At 50.2% G+C, this 16,916-nt stretch overlaps 1 protein-coding gene and 1 pseudogene across 1 annotated transcript; one reads left to right on the top strand and one right to left on the bottom strand.

Annotated features, from left to right (window-relative positions):
• Positions 1 to 2,195: 2,195 nt before the first annotated feature.
• LOC101941463 (interferon-inducible GTPase 5-like) lies at positions 2,196 to 3,833 on the top strand. Its single transcript, XM_065574671.1, has 4 exons — positions 2,196 to 2,865; positions 2,923 to 3,022; positions 3,212 to 3,361; positions 3,733 to 3,833. The coding sequence occupies exons 1-4, from the start codon at positions 2,338 to 2,340 to the stop codon at positions 3,831 to 3,833; spliced, it is 879 nt and encodes a 292-aa protein (XP_065430743.1). The 5' UTR covers positions 2,196 to 2,337.
• A 3,922-nt stretch (positions 3,834 to 7,755) lies between these two features.
• Positions 7,756 to 8,999, bottom strand: LOC112061138 (interferon-inducible GTPase 5-like; annotated as a pseudogene).
• Between the last annotated feature and the right edge of the window lie 7,917 nt (positions 9,000 to 16,916).

A 16,916-nucleotide genomic window follows, 5' to 3' on the forward strand; every position in this document is an offset into this window, starting at 1 on the left:
CCGGCGGTGGGGGGCGTCACGGCGAGGAGGCGGCGCGGGCGTGGCGCTGGAAGGGGGTTCCGGCGGCGCTCAGCGGGGGCGGGCTCCAGCAGCGCGGGGCTCGGCGCTCGGGGGGGGGGGTTCCGGCGGCACTCGGTGCGGGGGGGGGGCGGCGCGGCCCGGTGCTCGGCGGCGGGCCTGGGGGGCGGCGCTTTTTTTTGCTGCATGGGGCAGCAAAAAAGCTAGAGCCGGCCCTGGGGGTCAGACTGTGACAGCATCAACAGCAGCAGCCGCTCCAGCTCCCCCTTCTCTCTCTGCCCTTTTGCCTCTGTCCACTAAGGATTCAGTTTCACAGCCTAAGACAATTCGACCCTTTGCACGTGGGCTGTGAGCCTGTGACCAATAAGGCAGCTAAAAGCAAGGCCTTAAACAGCCAGATGCCAGCATGAGTTTGCCATCTGTGGGAGTGGCTGGTCAGACCATGGGCTGGGCCTGTGTTTTTCTCAGGGCTGGCTCTAGGCGCCAGCGTCCCAAGCATGTGCTTAGGGTGGCACTTTTCAAGGGGTGGTACTCCGGCCCCCTCTTTTTTTTTTTTTTTTTTTTACTTGGGGCGGCAAAAAACCTGGAGCTGGCCCTGCTTTCTCCAGCCATGAGGCTGCAAGTGAGAGTCAGCCCCAGAGACAGAAGCTGCATTTTCTCCTTTTGCTGGTCTTTCCTCTCCCCTTTTGTGTGTGTTTGTCAGGATTTGCCTTAAACCAGGCAGGGTCAGACTGTGATGGCATCAACAGCAGCAGCCGCTCCAGCTCGTCTAAACGAACTTTCCCTCTTTCTCCCAAAAGGACATTTCATACCATCTCTGACACCATCCTACAGATCGACAAGCAGGGAGTTCTCCATAAATGATTCTCTACAGGCACAGGGAATGAATGAGGGAGATTGTGAAAATGAAAGTCCCACTTAATATGTTGCCTCTTTGGTCCATGGAGTTCACCATTATTTGCAGGGCTAGTTGCATTAGGAGGTGATAGAAATCGAAGACACAAGTCAGGTCTGATCTTGGTGTGATCTTGTTTATTTGCACAGAGCGCACACATAGTTGTGGTTTCTGAAAACAGCAGAAACAGTCACAGGCAGTTTCCTCACTCCAAAATCTCCACGCCTGCCCTCCAGTAGGCTCTGTGCCCAAGAAACTCTGTCCCTCTGCTTCCTCTAAGAGATGGTCTACACTGTAGAGATAGGTCGACCTAATTACATCGCTCAGGACTGTGAAAAATTTCACATCCTGTGTGATATGCTTAAGCCGACCAAAGCCCCAGTGCAGACACTGCTAGAACTAATGAGCCTGAGGTCCAGTGGGGGTTCTCCCATCATGCACACAAGGTCTCAGGAAGGGAGGAGAATGCCCCTGCCTTCTTCCAAGCCCCTGATAGTCACCCAGTCCCCTCTCCCACCCACTCTGGCTCTCCTGGAAGGGCTAGAGATTGTGTAGAGAGCGGAAGACTTGAGGGATCTGGGGTTCTTCCTCCCTTCCCTGTGGACTCGCTGAGGTATGCAGGGTGGGAGAAGCCACAGCAGGCTGACTGGGAGCCATTACCCATCCCAAGCACTTGATAGGAATCTTCTTTCTCTGAGGAAATTCTTTGGCTTTCTGTTGGGAAAATAGTAATCCTTTTCTGGGATTTCACATGTCACACGTTGTGTGGGTCCTTCCATCCCCAGAAAAACAGAGGGGGAGTCTCTCCTGGCATTCCTATGGGGGCAGAGTTAAGGTTATGTGCTTGATTTGAGTGGAGAGTATCACCTTTCCCGCCCAAACTCCCACTGGACCTTCACATGTAAGCTGATGTCTATCTTCTGTCTAATCTAACCGTACATGGAATCTCTCATTGTCTTTTCGCAGGCAGACTGAGCAGTTCACTGGAGCTGCCATGGCTGGGTTAGATGCTAAAGAGCTTCCCAAGATACCTGAAGAGGATGTGGAAGCACTGATGGCTGCTGTTGGGGAAGGAAACCTCCCCGAAGCAGCTGCTAAAGCTAAAGAGTCCCTGGAGATGGTTGATAAAATCATTATCAACATCGTTGTCATTGGGGAGTCGGGCTCTGGAAAATTGTCCTTTGTCAACGCCATCCGGGGCCTGGGGGATACAGATGATGGTGCTGCAGAGATAGGGTTAATTGAAACAACAGTGAAACCCACCACTTACCGACACCCTGAATATCAGGGTTGGCAGGGACCTCAGGAGCTCATCTAGTCCAACCTCCTGCTCAAAGCAGGACCAATCTTCTGTCTAAACTAACCGTACATGGAATATCTCATTGTCTTTTCGCAGGCAGGCTGAGCAGTGCACTGGAGCTGTCATGGCTGGGGTAGATGCTAAAGAGCTTCCCAAGATACCTGAAGAGGATGTGGAAGCACTGACGGCTGCTGTTGGGGAAGGAAACCTCCCCGAAGCAGCTGCTAAAGCAAAAGAGGCTCTGGAGATGGCTGATAAAATCACTCTCAACATCGTTGTCATTGGGGAGTCGGGCTCTGGAAAATCGTCCTTTGTCAACACCATCCGGGGCCTGGCGGATGATGATGAAGGTGCTGCTGAAACAGGGGTGAATGAAACAACAATTGAGCCCACTGCCTACCCACATCCTGCATACCCAAATGTAACCATCTGGGATCTACCAGGGATCAGGACCCCAACATTTAAATCAGACACGTACCTCGAGCAGGTGAGGTTCAGCCACTATGACTTTTTCATCATCATCTCGTGCACCCGCTTCAAATACCACGACATTAGCCTCGCCCAGGAGATCCAGAGACTGGGGAAGAAGTTTTACTTTGTGCGCTCCAAGGTGGATCAGGATTTGACAAATGAAAAACAAAACTATAACGAGGCGGGAATTCTAGAGAAGAGGAAAGCTGCCACGAAAAGAGCACATCAGTACAGTGAGAGTGTGATCCTCGAAGCCATCAAAGAGAACTGCATCAAAGGCCTGGAAGCAGGAGAGGTGGCCTTCCCACGGGTTTTTCTTGCATCTCGACAGGACTTGGGCAAGTATGATTATCCCAAATTGCAGGAAGTACTAGTGGATGAGCCCCCCAGTCACAAGAGACTCACTCTCCTATGATCCCTGTCCAATGTTTCTAAAGAAATCCTGGAGAAGAAAAGAGAACTACTGCATAGGCAGATATGGCTGAAAAGTCTGGTGTCATGCGCAGTCCCTGCTGTTCCTCTCCCAGGTCTCTCCACTGTTTATGATGTTGCCATGCTGGTGACATCCCTGAAAGAGTTCTGCAGGGATTTTGGCCTTGATGAAAAGTCTCTCGCTGCACTTGCTAGACAGAACAAGCCCATTGCAGAGCTGAAGACCGTTATAAAGTCCCCACTGTGTGAGGAAATAACAAAAGATCTTGTAATTAAGATACTGACCAAGTGCGCAGCTGGGGCAGTGCAATATGCTACAATTTTTTAAAAATGTATACCTGTGTTAGGTTCTGTCGCAGCTGCAGCAGTTTCTCTCCCTATCACAAAGCTCATGCTGCAGAAGTTCCTTGATGATGTTGCTGCTGACGCTGCAGGAGTTCTGGAGGTGGTTATGGACGGAGCCATTTCCAATGCCTAGAAACAGCACAAAAACAACCACACCCCCTGAAAGTAGGATGACCAGATGTTCCATTTTTAAAGGGACAGTTCCCTTTTTGGGGACATTTTGTTATATTTGCTCCTATAACCCCCCACCCCTTGTCCCGTTTTTTCACAGTTGCTATCTGGTCACCCTACCTGAAAGGATCAAATGTCAGCAGTTTCTCTCCCTACCACATACTTCATGTTGAAGCGTTTCCTGGATGCTGCTGCTGCTGACGCTCTAAGAGTTCTGGAGGTCGTTATGGACGGAGACGTTTCAAACTCAGAGAAACAGCATGAAAACACCCGCACCCCCTGAAAGGAAGAAACGTCAGCATGTGGCTGAAAGGATCAAAGTAAAGACCCTGTCCCAGCTGGAGCTCGGGGCTCAAAGTCTCATGAAATTGCTGCCTTTTCTGCATCAGGTGTGAAACTTCACCATAACTGAGCTCTGAGCTCCGTTTCCATGGAGGTCTCCAACCATAACATACTGAATTTAATTCAGCCATAAAATGGGCGGAGGAGGGGTCCTGACTGACCCTGTTCTTTGGTTTTTATTTCCGCAGCGAACTAGGCCAAGTTGTGATAAAGCTCCCCAGGGTCCCCAGTGCCTCACGCGCTCTGCAGGGAGCTCAGGGAACAGTTATTTCAGGCCCCAGCCGAGAGCAGGGCCAGGGCAGAGCCCATCTAACCCTTCCCTGAGAAACGACAGGGAGCGACACCAACAATGACTCGTTCTAGCCACAGATTTTCCACTTCTTGGTTCCCGTTGCCCTGAAATTGCAGCCTGGGCAGGCGTCACATTGGCCATGTGGGTAAATTCACTCAGACACAATCGTAAAAACCCTAAATCCTGACGTGACTTGGGTGCCGACCCCCCCGGTGCCAACTCCTCCCTCGTCACTGTAGGGCCCCAAGCAGTGACGTAGCAGCTTTTAATAGGAGGGGGAGAAAACATAAAAAAGCCCCCCCCCTTGGCTGGCTCCTCCGGCCACACTGCCCCCCCCTCGCTCCTCCGGCCGCCATGCTGCGGCCCCCCTCGCTCCTCCGGCCGTGGCTGCGGGGCCAGGTCACATGCCACGCCCCCTGCTCCTCCAGCCGCGTGCCGGCCGCCCCCATGGCTGCCGGCCGCGCTGTGGGTGGCCAGCCTGTGCCCCCTCTTGCTCCTCTGGCCGTGCTGCGGGCAACCAGCCTGCGCCCTTCCCCCCTGCTCCTCCGACCGCAGCTGCAGGCCACATGCAGCGCCGCCACCCCTGCTCCTCTGGCCGCACGTGCGCCCACCATGGCTGCCGGCTGCGCTGCGGGCGGCCAGCCTGCGTCCCCGCTCGCTTCTCCGGCTGTGCTGCGGGCGGCCAGCCTGCGCCCCCCTGCGCTTGTCCGGCCGTGCTGCGGGCAACCAGCCTGCGCCCCCCCTCACTCCTGCGGCCGGCGGCCGCCTTTGGAAAGGTGCCACTTTTAGCACCCCGCTAGCTATGCTACTGGCCCCAAGCAAATGAAACAGGCTTTTGAGCACAGACGCTTTCGCACTTTCCCCCAGGCTGCCCCTGTCTGGGGAGGAGCCGCCTGTAACTTCCCACAGAGCCCCTGGACTGACCTCCTGCAAATGCCTCCTTCAGCTTCACCCCGGCCATTGACCCTCCGGATTACTCGACAATGGCCCACGGCTGGAGCTCTGGGAGTGCTGCCCATTGCGTTATCCCACCCATCTCCCTGCTCCCGTGTGCTCCCCCGTCTGCCTGGAGCACCCGCCTGCTGGGTCTAGTCTTAGATTGTCGCTCTTGGGGGCAGGGCCCATCCTTCTGTTCTCTGTACAGCACCTAGCGCAACAGGGACATCTCCTGACAGGGTCCTAGGTGTTACTGTGAGACAATAATAGACTAAGAAATGCTGAGACTGATCCTTGTAATTCTGTCTCTACTCTCATAGGTTTAACCAGCCCCTTATGCAAAGGTAGATTTGTCCAGGGAAGCACCTGTGTCTGGCTGTGCTATTAACCCTGTGAATGGCCCTGGATTGAAATGGAGAAGGGTCAAGATGTGCCTGGCTGATAAACCCATATGGGATGCTTGATAATGACCTGGCTGAGTGGCAGCTGTCACTTATACTCTGGGCTGTGCCCCCATTCCTGGCTGGTGAGTTTGTGTGGAGAGAGGCTCTAGTGTTTGATGCTGAGTTTATGTACCTCTATTGCTCCTTGATTTGCTATTCTCAGTGGGAGCCTATTCTGTAGTTTATTATAAGAGCCTATGACTGAACAATTCATTTGAGCAGTTGGAGACTTCGATACATTGCAGCTGGTCTGGCCATATGTATAGCCAGTGCATCAGCCTCTGCCTTCCCTCAATAACCCACTGATTTGTTGCTTTTGATTTCATAATGATTAGCGGTCCGGTTCTGCGATCCTTTCACACCCCCAGAACGGGCCCCTCTTGTCTTGTAGAACTGATTTAATATTTCAATTGTAATAAACTTGCATTTAATCTGGCCTAAGAGCCCGTGTCCCTGAATTTTACCATTGCTAAATGTCCATGGCGTAAGGGCATTGCTCTGACTAGACAGGAGTATTGCACCCAGTTTTGGTCCCCCCACTACAGAAAGGATGTGGACAAATTGGAGAGAGTCCAGCGGAGGGCAACAAAAATGATTAGGGGGCTGGAGCACATCACTTATGAGGAGAGGCTGAGGGAACTGGGCTTGTTTAGTCTGCAGAAGAGAAAAGTGAGGGGGGACTTGAAAGCAACCTTCAACTATCTGAAAGTGAGTTCCAAAGAGGATGGATCTAGACTATTCTCAGTGGTACCAGATGATAGAACAAGGAGTAATGGTCTCAAGTTGCAGTGGGGGAGGTCTAGGTTGGATATTAGGAAACACTATTTCACTAGGAGGGTGATGAAGCACTGGAATGGGTTACCTAGGGAGGAGGTGGAATCTCAATCCTGTCAAGGTTCCTTCTCCACTCTGAACTTTAAAGTACAGATATGGAGACCTGCCTGTGAACCCCTAAACTGAATTACTAGCTTAGATCTGGTTTTGCTGCCACCACTCCCAAGTACTAACTCCCTTCCCTGGGTAGCCTTGAGAGACTTCTTCACCAATTTCCTGGTGAACACCAATTCAAACCTTTGGATCTTAACACAAGGAGAATTTAACCATCCCCCCTCCTTTCCCCCACCAATTCCTGGTGAATCCAGATCCAATCCCCTTGGATCTTAAAACAAGGAAAAATCAATCCGGTTCTTAAAAAGAAGGCTTTTAATTAAAGAAAGAAAGGTAAAAATCATCTCTGTAAAATCAGGATGGAAAATAACTTTACCGGGTAATCAGATTCAAAAAGCCCAGAAGAACCCCCTCTAACCTTAAGTTCAAAGGTACAGCAAACAGAGGTAAACCCCCAAGCAAAAGGTACATTTACAAGTTGAGAAAACAAAGATAAAAACTAACACGCCTTGCCTGGCTGTTACAAGTTTGAAATATGAGAGACTTGTTCAGAAGCTTTGGAGAGCAGGGATTGATGTCTGGTCCCTCTTAGTCCCAAGAGCAACCCCCCAAAACAAAGAGCACAAACAAAAGCCTTCCCCCCCCCCAAGATTTGAAAGTATCTTGTCTCCTTATTGGTCCTTTGGGTCAGGTGTCAGCCAGGTTACCTGAGCTTCTTAACCCTTTACAGGGAAAAGGATTTTGGAGTCTCTGGCCAGGAGGGATTTTATAGTATTGTACACAGGAGGGCTGTTACCCTTCCCTTTATAGTTATGACACATCCTTAGAGGTTTTTAAAGCCTGGCTTGACAAAGCCCTGGCTGGGGTGATTTAGTTGGTGTTGACCCTGCTTTGAGCAGCGGGTTGGACTGGATGACTTCCTGAGGTCTCTTCCAACCCTAATCTTCTATGGTCATCACAACTTGGACTCTTTCGCTGGTGAAATAAAGAAAAAACAAAGAACAGTGTCAGTCAGGATTCTGCCCCCCCTTTTGTGGCAATATGTTATGGTGGGTGGTAGACCTCCGTGGAAATGGAAGTTGGAGCTCAGTTACGGTGAAGTTTCACACCCGATGCAGAAAGGGCAATTTCATGAGACTTCCCACAGCTTTGAGTGCGGAGCTCCAGCTGGGACAGGGTCTTTACTTAGATCCTTTCAGCTGCGTGCTGACGTTTCTTCCTTTCAGGGGGTGCGGATGTTTTCGCGCTGTTTCTCTGTGTTGGAAATGGCTCCCTTCAAAACCACCTCCAGAACTCATGCAGCGTCAGCAGCAGCATCATTCAGGAAATTCTGCAGTGTGTAGTATGTGGTAGGGTAAGAAGCTACTGCAGATATTATGGAACCTAACACAGGTATAAAATTTAACAAAAATGTAGAATATTTCACTGGCCCAGCTGTGCACTTGGTCACTAGATTAGTTACAAGATCGCCAGTTATTCCCTCACTCAGTGGGGACTTTATAAGGGCCTTCAGCTCTGCAATAGGCTTATTAGACTGTCTAGCAACTGCAGTGAGAGCATTTTTATTGAAGCCACAGTCCGTGCAGTACTCTTTCAGGGACATCATCAGCATGGCGATATCACAAACAATGGTGAGACCTGGGATTGGAACACCAGCAATTCCACATGACGCCAGACTTTTCCACCATATCTGTGCTTGCAGTAGTTCTCTTTTCTTCTCCAGGATTTCTTTAGAAACATTGGACAGGGATCGTAGAAAAGTGAGTCTCTTGTGACTGGGGAGCTCATCCACTAGTACTTCCTGCAAATTGGGAAAATCGTACTTACCCAAGTCCCATCTAGATACAAGAAAAACCCGTGGAGAGGCCACTCCTCCTGCTTCCAGGCCTTTGATGCAGTTCTCTCTGATGGCATCGAGGATCACACTCTCACTGTACTGATGTGCTCTTTTCGTGGAAGCTTTCCTCTTCTCTAGGATTCCCGCCTCGTTATAGTTTTGTTTTTCATTTGTCAAATCCTGATCCACCTTGGAGTGCACAAAGTAAAACTTCTTCCCCAGTCTCTGGATCTCCTGGGCGAGGCTAATGTCGTGGTATTTGAAGCGGGTGCACGAGATGATGATGAAAAAGTCGTAGCGGCTGAACCCCACCTGCTTGAGGTACGTGTCTGATTTAAATGTTGGGGTCCTGATCCCTGGCAGATCCCAGATGGTAACATTTGGGTATGTAGGATGTGGGTAAGCAGTGGGCTCCATTGTCGTTTCATTCACCCCTGTCTCAGCAGAACCTTCATCGTCATCCCCCAGGCCCGGGATGGTGTTGACAAAGGACAATTTTCCAGAGCCTGCCTCCCCAATGATAGCGATGTTGATAATGATTTTATCAACATCTCCAGGGACTCTTTAGCTTTAGCAGCTGCTTTGGTGAAGTTTCCTTCCCCAACAGCAGCCTTCAGTGCTTCTGTCATAACTATAAAGGGAAGGGTATCAGCTGTCCTGTGTACAGTACTATAAAATCCCTCCTGGCCAGAGACTCCAAAATCCTTTTCCCTGTAAAGGGTTAAGAAGCTCAGGTAACCTGGCTGGCATCTGACCTAAAGGACCAATAAGGGGACAAGATACTTTCAAATCTTGGGGGGGGAAGGCTTTTGTTTGTGTTCTTTGTTTGGAAGTGTGTTCGTTCTCGGGACTGAGAGGGACCAGACATCAATCCAGGTTCTCCACATCTTTCTAAACAAGTCTCTCCTATTTCAGACTTGTAAGTAAATAGCCAGGCAAGGCGTGTTAGTTTTCCTTTGTTTTCTCAACTTGTAAATGTACCTTTTACTAGAGTGTTTATCTTTGTTTGCTGTACTTTGAACCTGAGACTAGAGGGGAGTCCTCTGAGCTCTTTAAGTTTGATTACCCTGTAAGGTTAATTTCCATACTGATTTTACAGAGATGATTTTTACTTTTTTTCTTTAATTAAAAGCCTTCTTTTTAAGAACCTGATTGATTTTTCCTTGTTTTAAGATCCAAGGGGTTTGGATCTTGATTCACCAGGAGTTGGTGGGAGGAAGGAGGGGGGATGGTTAATTTCTCCTTGTTTTAGATCCCAGGGGGGTTGGAACTGTATTCACCAGGAGTTGGTGGGAGGAAGGAGGGGGAATGGTTAATTTCTCCTTGTTTTAGATCCAAAGGGGTTGGATCTGTATTCACCAGGACTTGGTGGGAGGAAGGAGGGGGGATGGTTAATTTCTCCTTGTTTTAGATCCAAGGGGTTTGGATCTGTATTCACCAGGGAATTGGTGAAGGTTTTTCAAGGCTTCCCAGGGAGGGAATCCATTGAAATGGTGGCAGCGGAACCAGAGCTAAGCTGGTAGTTAAGCTTAGAAGTTTTCATGCAGGCCCCTACATTTGTACCCTAAAGTTCAAAGTGGGGATACAGCCTTGACATGGTGGCAGAGCGGTGGGATCAGTTTAAACCCAAAAGCCAGTAAGATTTTTTTTTCCTTCTAGCTGCTTGGAAAGCCGAGCTGGAAGTAGATGCATATCTTATCTCTCCTTGCCTGAAGGCAGAGGTGTTAAGTTTTTTTTAACAAGGTCCTTTGTTAAGAGAAGTGTTCAAATGAGCAAACAAAAGACAAGGTAAAGGGAATTTACATTCTGAATTGTTTTTTTTTTCTTTTTACATCCTCGGGAGTAGCTAGTTAAAAAGTCTCTGTTAACTCAGCAGCAGCCAGAGCTGAGAGCTTCCCAGCTTCAGTCAAATGCAGAGGGGGTGACCCAGCACAAGAAAACAGGAAAATGACTACAAAAGAAGAAAAAGCCAAAGAGGAGGCCCACAAGAGAGCTATGGAGCTGAAAGAAAAAGAAATAGAGCTGAGAGACAGAGAAGAGAAAGCCAAAGAGGGGGCCCACAAGAGAGAGATGGAGCTAAAAGAAAGAGAAGAAAAAGCCAAAGAGGAGGCCCACAAGGGAGAGATGGAGCTGAAAGAAAAAGAGATGGAGGAGAGAGAAAAAGAAAGGAAGCATGAACTGGAAGTAGCAAAGGCTAAGCAGGATGCACCAGCCAATGCTAACAACCCCCCTCCAGGTACCACTTCCCATCCCAGAAAATTCCCCACCTACAAGGCAGGCGATGATACTGAGGCCTTCTTAGAAAATTTTGAAAGGGCCTGCCTTGGATACAGCATCGCTGCAGACCAGTACATGGTAGAGCTGAGGCCGCAGCTCAGTGGACCCTTAGCAGAGGTGGCGGCTGAAATGCCTAAGGAACACATGAACAGTTATGAACTTTTTAAAAACAAGGCCAGACTCAGAATGGGGCTAACACCTGAGCATGCCCATTGGCGGTTCAGAGCCCTAAAGTGGAAACCCGATGTGTCATTTACCCGTCATGCCTACCACATTGACAAAAATTCTGATGCCTGGGTATCAGGAGCAAATGTTCAATCTCTGGAAGATCTGCTTTCCCTAGTAAAAATGGAGCAGTTTTTAGAGGGTGTTCCTGAGGAAATAGAAAGGTACATCCTAGATAGGAAGCCCAAAACTGTAACTGAGGCGGGGGAGATTGGAGCCAAATGGGTGGAGGTGGCAGAAAAGAAAAAAACTAGTAGCAGTTGGAGCGAATATCAGAAGGGGCAAGCCGAAACAAAACCTTACCACCGGGGACAACCCAAGGCCGCACCCACATCCCAAGGGAAACCCCAGATGCCTTCTCACCTCACCACACCAGTCTCCACCAACCAACATCGCCCCGGTGATACCTTAGCAGGGCGATGTTTTAAATGTAATGAACTGGGACATATAAAGGCTCACTGCCCCAAGAACCCCAACCGATTACAGTTCATTACACCCCAATCACACCAAAGATCCCCAGACCCAGATGCCTCTCTCATACCCTCGGAGTGAAGGGAAACCTTGAGAGTGGGCGGAAAGAAGGTTATCGCTTGGAAGGACACTGGGGCACAAGTGTCAACTATCCACCAATCCCTAGTGGACCCCAAACTCATCAACCCGGAGGCTCCAGTGACAATTCAACCCTTCGTGTCACAGTCTGTAACCTTGCCTACAGCCAAGTTGCATGTCCAGTACAAGGGCTGGTCAGGAATGTGGACTTTTGCGGTCTATGACAATTATCCCATTCCCATGCTGCTGGGGGAAGATTTGGCCAACCATGTGAAGCTAGCCAAGAGGGTGGGAATAGTCACCCGCAGCCAGGCTAAGCAAGCTTTCACCCCCATCCCTGTTCCTGAGCCGTCCACCAGGGCCCCGTCTGTGTTACCAGAGACCCAAACAAAGGTGGTGGAACCAGATCTCCTGCCAACGACTGCAACAGCCGTAGTGGATCCAATCCTAGAGACCAGCCAAAGCCAGTCCCAGAACCGGAACTGGCAACGCAACCAGCACCAGAACCATTGCCAGCACTGAGTCCAGCGCTTGCAAACCCGTCTACAACTCCAATGCCAGAGGGCACCAGCGAGCCTGACCTGGTGGAAGCAGCAGATAACCCTACCCAAGAGGCTCAGCCAGAGCCTGAGATACCACATAGTGCACCAGCGGACAGTGGATCACAGTCAATGGAAACAGCCCCAGCACCTGCATCGCTTCCAGAGGGACCAAGCCCCAGTCCACAGTCCAAGGAGGAACTGATGTCTCCAGCATCAAGGGAACAGTTCCAGGCCGAGCAGGAAGCAGATGACAGCCTTCAGAAAGCTTGGGCAGCGGCGCGGAGCACCCCACCACCTCTCAGCTCTTCTAACCGATCCCGGTTTGTTGTAGAACAAGGACTTTTATACAAGGAGACTCTTTCTGGTGGGCACCAGGAAGACTGGCATCCTCAAAGACAGTTGGTAGTTCCCACTAAGTATAGGGTAAAGCTCTTGAGCTTAGCCCATGATCATCCCAGTGGCCATTCTGGGGTGAACAGAACCAAAGACCGGTTGGGGAAGTCCTGCCACTGGGAGGGAATGGGCAAGGACATTGCTAATTATGTCCGGTCTTGTGAGGTGTGCCAACGAGTGGGAAAGCCCCAAGACCAGGTCAAAGCCCCTCTCCAGCCACTACCCATAATTGAGGTCCCATTTCAGCGCGTAGCTGTGGATATTCTGGGTCCTTTCCCAAAGAAGACACCCAGAGGAAAGCAGTACGTACTGACTTTCATGGATTTTGCTACCCGATGGCCGGAAGCAGTACCCTTAAGCAACACCAGGGCTAAAAGTGTGTGCCAGGCATTAACAGACATTTTTGCCAGGGTAGGTTGGCCCTCCGACCTCCTTACAGATTCGAGAACTAATTTCCTGGCAGGGACCATGGAAAACCTGTGGGAAGCTCATGGGGTGAATCACTTGGTTGCCACCCCTTACCACCATGAAACCAATGGCCTGGTGGAGAGGTTTAATGGAACTTTGGGGGCCATGATACGTAAATTCATAAATGAACACTCCAATGATTGGGACCTAGTGTTGCAGCAGTTGCTTTTTGCCTACAGGGCTGTACCACATCCCAGTTTAGGGTTTTCACCATTTGAACTTGTGTATGGCCGCGAGGTTAAGGGGCCATTACAGTTGGTGAAGCAGCAATGGGAGGGGTTTACGCCTTCTCCAGGAACTAACATTCTAGACTTTGTAAGCAACCTCCAAAGCACCCTCCGACACTCTTTAGCCCTTGCTAAAGAAAACCTAAAGGATGCTCAGGAAGAGCAAAAGGCCTGGTATGATAAACATTCCAGAGAACGGTCCTTCAAAGTAGGAGACCAAGTCATGGTCTTAAAGGCACTCCAGGCCCATAAAATGGAAGCGTTGTGGGAAGGACCATTCACGGTCCAGGAGCGCCTAGGAGCTGTTAACTATCTCATAGCCTCCCCCACCTCCAACATAAAGCCTAAGGTATACCATGTTAATTCTCTTAAGCCCTTTTATTCCAGAGAATTAAACGTTTGCCAGTTTACAGCCCAGGAAACAGATGACGCGGAGTGGCCTGAAGGTGTCTACTACGAAGGAAAAAAGGATGGTGGCGTGGAAGAGGTGAACCTCTCCACAACCCTTGGACGTCTGCAGCGACAGCAGATCAAGGAGCTGTGCACAAGCTTTGCACCAATTTTCTCAGCCACTCCAGGACGGACTGAACGGGCATACCACTCCATTGACACAGGTAATGCTCACCCAATTAGAACCCCACCCTACCGGGAATCACCTCATGCCAAAACTGCTATACAAAGGGAGATCCAGGACATGCTACAGATGGGTATAATCCGCCCCTCTAATAGTACATGGGCATCTCCAGTGGTTCTAGTTCCCAAACCAGATGGGGAAATACGCTTTTGCGTGGACTACCGTAAGCTAAATGCTGTAACTCGTCCTGACAACTATCCAATGCCACGCACAGATGAGCTATTGGAGAAATTGGGACATGCCCAATTCATCTCTACTTTGGACTTAACCAAGGGGTACTGGCAAGTATCACTAGATGAACCCGCTAAGGAAAGGTCAGCCTTCCTCACCCAGGCAGGGGTGTATGAATTCAATGTACTCCCTTTCGGGTTGCGAAATGCACCCGCCACCTTCCAAAGACTTGTAGATGGTCTCCTAGCGGGATTGGGAGAATCTGCAGTTGCCTACCTCGATGATGTGGCCATTTTTTCTGATTCATGGACAGAACACCTGGAGCACATGGAAAAAGTCTTCGAGCACATCAAGCAGGCAGGACTAACTGTTAAGGCTAAAAAGTGTCAAATAGGCCAAAACAGAGTGACTTACCTGGGGCACCAGGTTGGTCGAGGAACTATAAATCCCCTACAGGCCAAAGTGGATGCTATCCAAAAGTGGCCGGTTCCAAAGTCTAAGAAACAGGTCCAATCCTTCTTAGGCTTGGCCGGATATTATAGGCGATTTGTACCATACTACAGCCAAATCGCCGCCCCGCTGACAGACCTAACCATAAAGAAACAGCCAAATGCAGTTCAGTGAACTGATGAGTGTCAAAAGGCCTTTAGCCAGCTTAAGGCAACACTCATGTCTGACCCTGTGCTAAGGGCCCCAGACTTTGACAAACCGTTCCTAGTAACCACAGATGCGTCCGAGCGAGGCATGGGAGCAGTTTTAATGCAGGAAGGACTGAATCAAGAATTCCATCCTGTCGTGTTTCTCAGCAAGAAACTGTCTGAGAGGGAAAGCCACTGGTCAATCAGCGAAAAGGAATGCTATGCCATTGTGTACGCGCTGGAAAAGCTACGCCCATATGTTTGGGGACGGCGTTTCCAACTACAAACAGACCATGCTGCGCTACAGTGACTTCATACCGCCAAGGGAAATAACAAAAAATTTCTTCGGTGGAGTTTAGCTCTCCAAGATTTTGATTTTGAAATACAACACATTTCGGGAGCTTCTAACAAAGTGGCTGATGCACTCTCCCGGGATAGTTTCCCAGAGTTAACTGGTTAACAATTGTTCTTGGAATGAAACATATTGTTAGTTTTTATATAATCAGTAGTATGTCTAAAGGTACATGTGTCTTATTAACTCTGTTTTCTCCTAGAGCTCCAGGAAAAAATCACAGCCAGTGTGGAACCGGCTGTCCAACACTATCTGTGATTTTGGGGGCGTGTCACCTGTGATTCAGTGACTCTCATCCTCTCTTTGCACTGTGTGTGCAGTGGGGTGGCTTGTTGTGGGTGGTGTCACAGGTTGGCCAGCCCTTTAAGGCAAGCCAAGCTAGGCCTGGCCTGTGAGCTTGCAGCTAGCCCCCGCAGGGGGTGATGGTGCAACTTAATGATACTTTGTGACCCCAGCTGGGCCATGGCCAGGAAAAGAGGATACAAGGGAGGGGAACTCAGTTAGGGGCAGACCCAGGAGAGAGGAGTGGGAGCCCTGGGGCCTGAAGTCCATGAGTTAGGAAGGTACCAGAGGGAGCTCTCTGCTGCCATCTGCTGGAGGGCAAAGGGACTGAGTGAGGCCATAACTTATTTACATACCAACTGTGGATGGTTTGGGGACATTGGGGTTAAATGTGGCTACGTTCTGTAGTTGGGCTGATACTCTGGAGAGTTCCCTGGTGGGAACCAGCTGGGCAAAGGCTGAACAGTGACTGGAATCAGGGTCTACGTTCACCTAAAGACTCTGGTGCAGGCTCCCTGTCCTAGCTGCTGAAATCATCGTAACAGTCCCCAAGTGGCTGAGTGGTGGCGACTTTAGGTTTAAGGTCCAATGGACGTGTCCCCACACAGGTTTAAACCCACTTCTGACATCATCATAGCAGGATGGGGGTAGAGCCCCAGGGACCCTGATTCTTCTGCAGCCACAAACTGTGAGTGAGGGGCTGGGAGGCAGAACAAACTGCATCAACTGCTCAGGGGCCAATTGGTGGGGGCAGTGACAGATGCGCCCTGAGACAGTAGATGGGGGAAGGTGTTGAACAGTAAAGGTTTCTCCCAGCTCACCCCGTCCTTCCTCCTTCCTCCGCCAACAAAGTTCTTCTGTTTAACCCTCTGTTGACTGTGCTTATGAGGAGTGCAGATTTGCCCAGCAGAGGTGCCAGAATATTCCCCAATTGCGGCTCCTCTGGGTCGGTGGGAACCAGTAGTTCAGGTCCTGGGTCAGGCCCTGGGTGGGGTACGACGTGATCAAGAGGCCATCCCGCTCCCTCCAGGCGTTTAACAAGTTGACATGATATATTTGCTTTTTCTTCTTTCGGTCAGGTTGGGACACTTTGTAGGTGATCGGCCTGACCTGACGAATAAACTAATAAGGCCCCTGACTCTTCCGACGGGAGTAGAAGCAATACCTCTCACCTGGCATGAAGGTTCTCCCTCGGGATCCCTTTTTATATGTCCTTTCTTGGGTTTGGGGGGCACGCTGTAGGTTTTCCCTTGCCAGCTCCCCCACCTGGATCAGTCACTCCTGGAGCTGCAGGACATGCTGGAGGAGGTTGTGCAAGGGGGATGGTGCCTGCTCCCAGTTCTCCCACATTAGATCTACAAGCCCCTTTGGCTGCCTGCCATACAGTAACTCAAAAGGGGAGAACTTAGTTGAGGCTTGGGGTACTTCCCGAAGGGCCAGTAAGGGCAGAGGGGAATAAACAGGTCCCACTGATGCATCTCTTTCAGGGAGAACTTCCGCAACATTTCCTTCAACATGCGGTTAAAGCGTTCCACTAGCCTGTCCATCTGGGGGTGGTAAATGGAGGCTTGCAATTTTTTTATCCCCAGGAGGTCACAAACTTGGCGTAGGAGTTTGGATGTTAAAGTAGTGCCTTGATCTGTCAGGATTTCCCAGGGAAGGCCTACCCGGGTGAAGATTTTCATGAGCTCAGTGGCAATTGTCTAGGCTGTGATGCTTCAAAGGGGGATGGCTTCTGGGAATCGAGTGGCATAGTCCAGGACCACTAGGATGTATTGGAACCCCACA

Source organism: Chrysemys picta, chromosome 20, assembly GCF_011386835.1.
Source record: "Chrysemys picta bellii isolate R12L10 chromosome 20, ASM1138683v2, whole genome shotgun sequence".
NCBI lineage: Eukaryota > Metazoa > Chordata > Testudines > Emydidae > Chrysemys > Chrysemys picta.